General features: G+C 36.8%; 2 protein-coding genes across 3 annotated transcripts; one reads left to right on the forward strand and one right to left on the reverse strand.

Moving 5' to 3' along the window:
• Positions 1–200: 200 nt before the first annotated feature.
• LOC141592918 (auxin-repressed 12.5 kDa protein-like) lies at positions 201–2,507 on the forward strand. Its single transcript, XM_074413805.1, has 3 exons — positions 201–537; positions 1,073–1,262; positions 2,154–2,507. The coding sequence occupies exons 1-3, from the start codon at positions 435–437 to the stop codon at positions 2,188–2,190; spliced, it is 330 nt and encodes a 109-aa protein (XP_074269906.1). The 5' UTR covers positions 201–434; the 3' UTR covers positions 2,191–2,507.
• A 1,183-nt stretch (positions 2,508–3,690) lies between these two features.
• LOC141592917 (glyoxysomal processing protease, glyoxysomal) lies at positions 3,691–10,200 on the reverse strand. Of its 2 annotated transcripts, XM_074413803.1 has the most exons (15): positions 9,997–10,200; positions 9,817–9,893; positions 9,554–9,600; positions 9,294–9,453; positions 9,153–9,200; positions 8,982–9,062; positions 8,429–8,569; positions 7,844–7,933; positions 7,626–7,729; positions 7,194–7,279; positions 7,012–7,103; positions 6,008–6,716; positions 5,482–5,674; positions 4,327–4,418; positions 3,691–4,102 (listed from the first exon to the last, which is right to left on the reverse strand). In XM_074413803.1, exons 2-15 carry the CDS (start codon positions 9,880–9,882, stop codon positions 3,876–3,878), a joined length of 2,136 nt encoding a protein of 711 aa, XP_074269904.1. In that variant the 5' UTR covers positions 9,883–9,893; positions 9,997–10,200; the 3' UTR covers positions 3,691–3,875. The 2 variants fall into 2 exon arrangements, with proteins under 2 accessions (XP_074269904.1, XP_074269905.1); XM_074413804.1 differs by lacking the exons at positions 8,982–9,062; positions 9,153–9,200 and having other exon boundaries at positions 9,997–10,093.
• Positions 10,201–10,518: the final 318 nt, after the last annotated feature.

The following is a 10,518-nucleotide window of genomic DNA, read 5'->3' on the forward strand; positions in this document are numbered from 1 at the left end:
ATCATCCCACATCAGTAGAAAAATAGTAAAGAAACTAGCTTATATCTAAGTGTATTACTCCTCCTATCATCAATTGCTTATAAGTCGATCTCATACACCTATTTCTATAAACCCGCTATAGAGAACTCTAACATATACTCCATTTACCACAGAGTATCTACACAACCTTTTTTTAACCCGATAAATAATCACTCAATGACAAATATCAAAAATTTATTGGTAGATACTCCGTATAAAATTAGCAAATTGACCCATCACCAACCTTGGAACTATTGCTCAATTTTTTTTTATTTTTTTTTTAAAGTTGATGGGTATCCAAAGGAAGATATTTGTACACTATCTTTTGTCTATATAAACAACTCACCTTATATCCCATTATTATCCATCTTTCTCTTAAAAATAAAAATATCAAAAATTAAATTAAGGAACAAAAAATGGTGCTCTTAGAAAAACTTTGGGATGATCTTGTTGCTGGCCCTCACCCTGAACGTGGCCTTGACAAACTTAGGAAACTCAACACTCAAGATCTAAACAAAGGTATTTCTAACCACATAAATCATGCACGTAATAAGTTTTTTCTAACGTGTATCCTAAAAGAAACATTAATAACCTAAATATAGTTAGATCGATCATTCGATCATAATATTATGAGATCATTTTGTTTGAGACCGGTCGATATCAAAATGGCCTTTGTATAATATGATCATGGAACCGATAAAATTATTGTGATAATCATGACCTTAGTTTAAAACCAGACAACATCAAAATCGCCTTTATATAAGGGGATCATGTTATGATAAGAATATAAGATGATTAATTTACGTATTTATTAAAATGGTAATGTTAAATATAGTCCTTTAGGTTTATATTTAAATATTTAATACGTTCTATATGTGGTATTAATTTAGAAATTAAGTACTATCAAATTACAAATTACTTCATGCAATTAATACAAATATTAAGGATTTATTTTCTTTTATAGCTGTATTTATCATTTTCTTTATTAAAATAATACTGTTTTTATGCTATGTATAATATGAGTAATTAATGTGTACGTTGGATATATGATAAGGTGTGGATGCCATGGCGGCGAGTCCTCCAACACCAACAACACCGGTGACACCGTCGACACCGACATCGGCGAGGAAGGAGAATGTGTGGAGGAGCGTGTTTCACCCTGGGAGTAACGTCAACACCAAGACTCTTGGTGCTCATATCTTTGATAAGCCTGCCTCTTCCTCCTCTCCCACTGTTTACGACTGGTAATTTTCCTTACGCTAATTCTCATATGAGACGATCTTCTGATAACGAATACTTTCATTTTTAACGTGTTATCTACTAACTTATTTGATGCCTTTATTTGAGTATGATGTATATTGAGGAGCTAAATAAAGATCGAACCCAATTTGTACCTCACAAATTCAGTCTGAAATAAGACGGATCAAATATAGTCATTTTACGATAAAATATTACGAGTCCTATTTTCTGATAAAATATTACCACATTTTTAGGGTAAAAATGATAACTTTGTATAACATTTGTCATTAAATGATTACATTTTATTAAAAAATGGCTGACATTTAATCCGTCTTATTTCAGACTGTATTAAGTTTTTTTTTTTTTTTTTTTTCGAGGAAGAAGCAAGACTTATTGATTGTACATAATATGGGACATTTGTATATGTTGTTCCAAGTCGCCTTGGACAATCGGACGATGGACTGATGACATGTTGATACGATTATAACGCCTAAATGAAATAAAATTAAGAATATAATACATGATCGGAAGAAAAATGACCGTCGTCGAACATATTTCCTCATATTTAAGAAATGAAGAGGATCCCAATTGACTTTTAACACGCCACCAGAGATATTAATTGTCGTGTTCAAATGGGCCTAAGATGGAAGAATAATGAAGACGATCAATATAAAACGATAGTTTAATTGATTATTTATATTTTAGGCCCAAATCTTTACTTCGTCATAGTTATATAATAATAATACGAGTACTTCATAATATGATGGATCGTATCATATCCTATAATCATATCCTATAACTCGAGAGAAGTCTGATTAAAGACGTTTTTTAAAATTATAATTTACCCTTTATCGGTAATTTGTTTTAACAAAAACCGTTTTTATTGTATTGAACAGGCTCTACAGTGGGGAGTCTAGGAGCAGACACTTCTAAGCTCCGAAGAAAGAACAAGCATGGAATGAAAATGAAGAAAGAAGACATCAAAGATCTATCCATGCTAATGTTAATGTATATATAAGTTTTGCTGGTTTAATCGTTTTGTGTATGTTTGCATCCTAAATGTCCGTCTTTAGACGAGACTAGTGGTGACTCGTAACTAGACGTCTAGACTGCTTTTGTATTTTGGTATCGACTATGTTTAGTGTTCGTTAAGTTTTGCTTCGGCATTCTGCTTACTGTAATACTCTAAAACTCTGTAGTTTCACAGTTTATGTGAGCTTACGATGTAATCTAAATTTTCGCTTTTAACATTTGCCAAAGCGTTTTGTATGCACGATACGTGAATATTACTCGGGTGTTTTCAGCTTGTAAAGTGACAAGAGACGGTAATTGTGATCAGAATTCAGATAAGTGATACAAAGTCTTTGGCACAATTGGAATCAGAAAAAAAAGGACACTAAACATCAAAAAGAAAAATAATCAAGGACGCCACGGAGATGGCCAGAACACAAATTCTCATTATAGACGGGAAATATCTGTCTGTAGTTATAGACGGACCAAATATCCATCCATTTTTTTTTTTTGAGAAGAACACCCGAAGGTATTAGCTACTCCCTCTCATCCAAACCAAAGGTTACATTTGACTTTTTGGCACTATTCATCATTGTAGAGAATCTTAGGTATTATTAGTAATGTATAAGAGAAAACATAGTCATGTGAGATCTTGTTTGATTCATCGTCATGAATGCTATAAGAATATCAAGTTTTTATGATTTTTAATAATGTGTAACTAAAGATATTCACGTTGCAAAACGCGCCTCGACAAGCGTAATAAAGTCAAATGTAACATTTGGTTTGGATGGGAGGGAGTATATAGATAAATCATCAAAACGTACCGCCTCTTCAGCAGCCGGAGGCAAAGAGTTCGACCACACACGTTTTCCAACTAATCTAGGTTCGACGTGCGCTAGAGCATGTGCCACACCGTTATTATTTCTACGAGTAAAAGACCAAACAATGGAACTAAACGAATTACAATACAAAGAAATAAAATATCATCCAAGAACTTTATGAAAAATGCTCCGGCCCTGCTGTTTTGTCTTCAATGCTTCCACCACATCTCGACAATCGCTTTCCACCACCACGTGAAGATGACCCCGCTGCTTTGCTTCCACCAGACCATCAAATATCCACCCATTTTAAGCATAAGACAAGCAACAAGTTGCATTATGAGGCCCAAAAATATCACCACTTTAAACATATTTGACCCATTTTTCACTTTAGACGGATATATCCGTCTATAGTTAGACTAATTGTAGCCAGATAGGTTGTAATTCAACGAGTATTCGTGAGACGGTCTCTGAGAGTTTGGTCCTCGCCGTATTATAGTGGGGTGGTGGAATCTCCGAAGCAGCAGATTAGCTACTATGTTGTCATGTTCTCGCAACAGATACGGAGTATCATCAAGCAGTAAGCCGGTAACACTTGTAGATTAGGTTCAAAACCATCGACATAAAAATTGCGCAGCTTACAGACTTATCTCGGCTGTTAGACCGAAATAACTTCATCGAAAAATAGAGTACAAGAACAAAATGCACTATTACACGGGTCCTGTCCCAAAGTTCCCAAATTTCTACATTCCGGTTCTGCTGGTTATTGTCTATACCCACAGATGACCGTCATAACTTGCTAGGAATAGTGTCACGGGTGAGGTTTTCAGTCGGATTCCGTTGACGTGATTTCCACGGCAACTCTTGTTGCTCATGCATGAACTTGGCAAATTGAGATCCCTTACCACGAAACAATGGTTCTGGCTCGGGGGAAATTTTCGGCATCATGGCCCACACCGAGGCAAGTTCCAAATTTGGTCTGTCCAGTTGCTGCAAGAGCGTCACATCCCGCACATCTGTCACAGTAAGATGTCAGGTATAAGCTGGAGCTCAGAAAAAATACGCTAGAACCTGCTCGAGAATCAGACATACAATGTACGACGACACGCCTTTGACACCAATCCATATGTATTCCTCATTTAATTAACTCAATGACCATAAGTCCCGGAGACAGACTTAGCTATCAGCTTATCAAGACTGAAACCAATATTTAAGACCGAGCAGATTGAAGCAGGTTTACCTTTAGCAAATATGAACAAGGGCTCCAGAGCTCCAGATGGAATGCTGAAATTCATGTGCGGTATAACTGTCCCTCCACCATGCTTTGCGTTGCTGTATGCACATGAACATAGTGTTAAGATATCAGTGCTAACCATGTTTTCAAAATTACAGTGGCACTGGCTGTGTCGTCGTACCACAAACATTCCAGTAACACGATTTTATGAACAAATTGCAATACCAACCACTTCTTTTTTGTAACACAAACATAGTAAAATAATTCAGATTAAACACACAAGAAGGTTGAATGCTATGTTACTCCGACACTACACTTAGGTCGCGTGTCACGTGTCCGACACTTCTGGAGTGTCCGACACAACACGACATTTTGGCACTTCATTTTAGACAAATAATTGAAACTTCGAGGAAAATAACCATATCCGAAACTCCAACACCGTGTCGCGTCCGATACTTGCAGTCGAGTACTCGAGTTAGAGTAACATAGGTTGTCTAACCAAATTATAATAAAAAATCCTCCCACACTCACTTATTACCAAATTTGTGTTCTACTTGGTCACTCCGTATAGTTATATATTACCAAGTATTCCTTAAGGGTCCGTTTGGATACAATTTTAGGAGGGAAGGGGAGGGGAGGGGGAGTGAGGGGAGGTGAAGGGAGGGGAGAGAAGGGGAGGGCAAATGGGATGTGGGTGTTTGGATAACAAAAATTATGAAGGGAAATGGAAGGGGAGGAAGGAGGGAGATGAAGAATGGATGGAGGATTGAAGGATGCTAGTGGTATAATTAGAGTCCAAATAATGTTTTCTTTCCAAATCTTGCCACGCTTGGAAAGATTATAGTTTGTTCTATAGGAGGGAAAATAAGTCCTCTCATTTCTCTCCCCTTCCATTTCCTTTCTCCCATATTTTTTATCCAAACAAAAGAAATTAAATCCCTCCCTTTCCCTCCCCTCCCCTTCTCTCCAATTCCTTCAATCCAAACGGACCCTAAAAGGCATATAGAGTCACATATTACCGAGTATTCCTTTCAGTCAATCTACGTAACTTGTGTAGATGATCCATAAAGAAAATTAGTGTAAGGGTTTATTACTTCATTAATTCTATTGAACTTATGAGGAATTTAAGTAATTTCACAGATTAGTCCTATGTATGCGTACCTTGTCACAAGAGCAATCATGTGGCCAGCTGAATTGACCACGGCACCACCACTACTACCAGGATGTACTGAAGCTGTAGTCTCCAGCATAACAGGGACCTCTCCGCCTTTATGCAAATCAAGTTGGTGAGAGACATCCAACTTTGATTTCACAACTTTCGCAACCACACCAGAGGATATGGACGGCGACAAGTCTAGCAAAAAAGTTAGGAAGGTTGCATGAGACATTGAGACTGTAAAAGTATAAAGAGTTGGACCATCGATAAAATGTTGACTAATCCGTAAACTGAAAATGAAATAAAAGTAAAATGGTATGATTGATCTAGTTTTTTAAATGAATCAGAGAGATGGTTTGCGAATAAGACTATAAATCAGAAAATATTCTTCTCAATGGTCCATACACAGAATTCTCGGCTTTTGCCATGCGGACTTTGGTGAGGCATGGTCATAAATTATCATACCTTAAAAAGTAAAGTTCAATTTTCGACACTCACAGTGGACAGTAAGGAAAAATATATTATACTCACCACAACGAGGCCCAAGCAATCCATGCCCAATAACATATGCTTTTGATCCTAGAGAAGGACAGGAAAGATCCACATTTATAGGGCAAAGCTGATGTGGAACAGATTCAAGCTGTAGCAAGGAGATGTCCAACGGCCCTTTAGAAACATATACTACTTTAGCATCGCACCAAAGCCATGATTTGTCAATGTCTACACGGACACTTATTTGGCTCGTAACTTGGTGAACTGGTTGGAATCCACGGTTTTTACTCAGATAATCCAGAGGTTCTAAAGCATTTGGCTGCATAACCTGACTAGACTGTTCAAATCTTTGAGGCACAGAATCCTCTAACATTGTGAAGATGTTTTTCATACTTGTTTTAGAACGACCACGTTGTATTGCTGTTTTCCCATATTTCCATGGCTCTAGCAAGTGAGCATTTGTGAGTATTAAACCTTCCTTGTTGAGAAGAACTCCAGACGCCCACACACCATTATCAAGAGTGATGAGACAGACAGAAGCCATTGACTGCTGTACGACTAAAGGTGCAGAGGAACAACTCACAGGATGCCTGTTGATAAATTCGGGCAGGATTTGGCATTTAAGAGAGTTTGAATCCGCGGTCGTTACATCAGAGCAGTTCCCAACATATTGTATTCCTTTCCCTGGATAATTTGACTGAAACAAGTCAATCATGGCACCTTTTATTGCAGTCCATGGAATCACTACCTGTCATTCAGTGGTAGGGTAATCAGTAATGTACTCAGATGGACTTTACACCTCGTTTAAATGGAGGGGACTGGAAAGAAAAGGAGGGGATAGTGAAGCAATTGTGTCACCCTCCCGAATATTTAATTTACTGAAACAATTTCAATTTGGCTTCTAAGGGGAATGGATCCGTGCCTTTCCCTCCTCCAATCTCCTAACCAAAGTACCAAGCAAGGGAAATTGTCCCTCTCCCTTGCCTCATCCAAAATTCCAAACAAGGGGTTATAATAAGGCACTTGATATAATAGAAAGATACCTGAATTTCAGCACCCCCAGATTGCCGCAATGGTCGGTTCAAAATACCGACAAGACATGCATGTTGACCAAAGATAGGACTCCCTTCCATACCTGTTGCAGTCACAAGTAAGAGTCCAGAAGCTTTTGTCAAATAAAGCTAATCAACAAGGAAGAAGTAGCTTAGGTAAGAAGTAGCTGTACCTGGAAGGCATCGTATATCAGCCATCAACAATGACTTATTCGAAGACGCGGATGGATAACAGTTGGCTACTGAACCAACCGATATGCTGATTCAAACAGAGAAATATTATACAATTAGACCAAAAACACGCTAAAAAAAAAACTCATCATAAAAGAAGCAACTCTCGCCTATAAGGTTAATAAGTTGCTCGCAACCAACTCATATGAGTTTTTGTGAACTAAGAAGCATGCTCTACATCTAGTTTTGCATTTTGATCGAGCCATTCATTGAAGGTAGCTTCTTGTTATTAATCGATGGAATTCATTTCATATTCATATATCAATATATGTCATCGACTAGAATCACCAACAACTATCTCAATTATATTCACCAGCATTTCCACAGCAAGACGAACTGAGACCGCAGAAATCTAATAAAATTCAAACTCTAACCTGTTGAAGAAGTGCAGTGGAGACAGAATTCCAAAAGGGGATCCCATTGAAAGAACAAAATCTCCTCTCTTATTGGTATTTGCCATCTTAACCTCAGGTACATCCTAGAAAAAAGTAATCTACCTCGTCACTCCTATAAACATGTGATAGAAATTTCAAAACATAAATCAGGCAATGTATACAGAACGCTAATAAACTAGCCACACAAGAAACTTCACCTCACATAATGAAGGCAGTAAAAGAAATGCAATCCTAGTAGCAGCCTTGCTTATCAGGTTCACATCCTTCAATCCATCTTTACTCTTTGCCTAAAATATAAAACAGGAAAGTGAGTTTACCAACAGGACATCAGCTGTTCCAACTTCCAACTCTAAAGCAAAGAGCGCTATCATTCAAAACAGCAGCATTACCAAAGAGTGATAAGACAAAATAAGTCAGAACACGAAAGCAGATAGACCAACAATTACAGCCTCAAGATTTTCTTGTGTCAAAGTAAGAATAGTTTTACATCTTGCAGACTTGCACTATCCGTGAGATGAGCATTGCCCGCCAAAAAAAAAAAAAAAAAAAAAAAAAAAAACATGCGCTCGTTCATTATTATCTCAATGATGACGCGTAGGGTATGTTTCATCGAAAAAGAACTGAACTAATGAAAACTAAAGTGTATGTGTCAACTTCCACAAAAAACAATTGATTCAGTATTTCAGTGTACATTGTATTAAGGAAAAAACAGCATGCATAAACTTTTTGCAATCTCAAGTGTGGAGTACAGAAGAAGGGAACAATGTATCTAAAAGGCAAACCTGTATCTCAGAAGCCATCAACTTTTGAGAGCTGTCAACGCGAGCTGACAATGACCAGCCAACCTCCCAACATTGCTCAGATGATCCAGAAGAAGCCTCAATTAACGATCGGACTGCTGAAGAAGACGCAGGGACATCGACCTTCATAAGTTTACATGAGATTGCACTAAGATATTACCATGGAGGAGACAAGACATCTATATTCAATACCAAAAATTTGAGACAAAATAGCAAAAGGAGAAGCTGAATTCGTAAAACTCATCAACAAAGCCTATATAATTCTTGTGACAGCAACTCTGACTTCAGAAGCAATGAGCATAGGACTTAAGGAGAAACATAGCTTTTACCAGATAAATGAAAACATCAAACTTATTAGGTCACGATCAATTAACTTTTTAGGGTTTTTTGTGAATGTGTTTTTAGGGTTTTCTTCATCTAAAAACAACGATTCTCTATTTACCATATCTGTCAATGGCATCGAAACTTATGACCTAACAAAGAAGCAGGCACAATTCATCAATTCCTTGAGCAAAGAGCGAGCACAAACACCTACCACTCTCACAACTCGGGCACTAAACCACTTAGAACCTCCACCATCCAATGACACGGGGTTTTGCAGTGTTCCTTCTTTCATCTATATATGAAAACAAATAGCACAACATCAGCTCCAGTGAGCATTTCCCTTGATTAACAGCTAACAAACACCAACGAACAATCACATTACCTCAACCATAACCTCAATCTGAGCACCAGGAATCAACTCAGGGATACTCTAAAGCACATTAATTAAGCATTACTACACAATCATAACAGTAAAAACACCCAAAACTCACAGCAAAACAAAACATGATCAATAGAATGAAACCTGGGCATCGATCATTTTCGACTTTTGTGACAAAAAAGGCTCAACAATTGATGCAACAGTAACAACAACTGCACCCTTTTCACAACTCTCAAAGTTCATATCTTTCTGAACATTCCTAGGTAACAGCAACCCCGAAGCTGAAAGGGTTGTCTTGCCTGAACTGTACAATAACAACAATAACAAAAACCCTAAAAACACATAACAAAAAAACCCAGAAAATCCCACAAAAAACCCAATAAAAATCATAACTTTAAACTTACATGTATTGATGAAATGCATGATTTCTCATCTTTAACCCCTTTGGATCCTAAAAATCAATTGAATTCAATAAAGGGCAATTTAACAAACAAAAAAGTACACCCTCCGTGACTCCGTCCCAATCATTTATCTATCTTTGATTAAAATGCCTTAGAGAGAATATAAAAGGTAAACAAAGGACCGAGACGGAACGAGTAATAAAACTGATGGATGATCATCAAATAAATCAAAGAAACGCAAACATAAGAAGTTGTGGAGAGCTTACAGGGCCAGTGATTTTGATCATTACTGCAAAATTTCTAGCAAATTCAACCATTTCTGAGAGCTCCATGATTACAGAATCTTGATGAATGATCAATAGATTAGTATAAAGTATTAAAGTAACCAAATTGGTACTATTTGTTTTGAAATTAAATCAGTTGGATAGATAAGAATGAAATTATACCTGTATGTAATCTATGTATAGAACAATGGATTATGGAATATGGATTATCCTTGACTTGAGAGTGCGCGAAATGGTGGCACAAAAAGGCTAGAAAAAAAAAACTGGTCGTCTTAATCTAATCACAAATTACTTGTATCCCCCAATTCTTCCCTACCGATATTTCCGTCTTATATTTAAAACGGATCAAGTAAATAAATGAGTTTATCATTTACAAGTTTAAAAGTTGTCTGAGAGAAATTAGTGTAGAATTACATTTTATTTACGTAATCGCTAAATCAAACACACAATTTTACTTTGTCCATAAAAGAGTGTAGGATTTAATATTTTGTCAAAGTACACCATGTGTTTCTTTTTATTGTCCGTGTTTATTAGCGAAGAGTATACGTTACAAGTGAGATCATTACTTACGTAAATGTAAATAAATGAAATATCTAAACTCATCCCAAAATGTCACACATTATCCATTACCTAAAATTAAGAAATTTAAATCTTAACTCATCCTAATTACCTAAACACGTCACT

Source organism: Silene latifolia, chromosome 7 (assembly GCF_048544455.1).
Source record: "Silene latifolia isolate original U9 population chromosome 7, ASM4854445v1, whole genome shotgun sequence".
NCBI classification, from domain to species: domain Eukaryota; kingdom Viridiplantae; phylum Streptophyta; class Magnoliopsida; order Caryophyllales; family Caryophyllaceae; genus Silene; species Silene latifolia.

Excerpts from the sequence above, each read along its gene's own strand:
- LOC141592918 (XM_074413805.1), top strand. The coding sequence starts at position 435 with ATGGTGCTCTTAGAAAAACTTTGGGATGATCTTGTTGCTGGCCCTCAC. Across the intron at positions 538-1,072 it reads CACTCAAGATCTAAACAAAG|GTGTGGATGCCATGGCGGCG; the intron begins GTATTTCTAACC and ends ATATATGATAAG. Across the intron at positions 1,263-2,153 it reads TCTCCCACTGTTTACGACTG|GCTCTACAGTGGGGAGTCTA; the intron begins GTAATTTTCCTT and ends TGTATTGAACAG.
- LOC141592917 (XM_074413803.1), bottom strand. The coding sequence starts at position 9,882 with ATGGAGCTCTCAGAAATGGTTGAATTTGCTAGAAATTTTGCAGTAATG. Across the intron at positions 6,717-7,011 it reads CTGGGGGTGCTGAAATTCAG|GTAGTGATTCCATGGACTGC; the intron begins GTATCTTTCTAT and ends ACTGAATGACAG. Across the intron at positions 4,103-4,326 it reads CTTGTTCATATTTGCTAAAG|ATGTGCGGGATGTGACGCTC; the intron begins GTAAACCTGCTT and ends TTACTGTGACAG.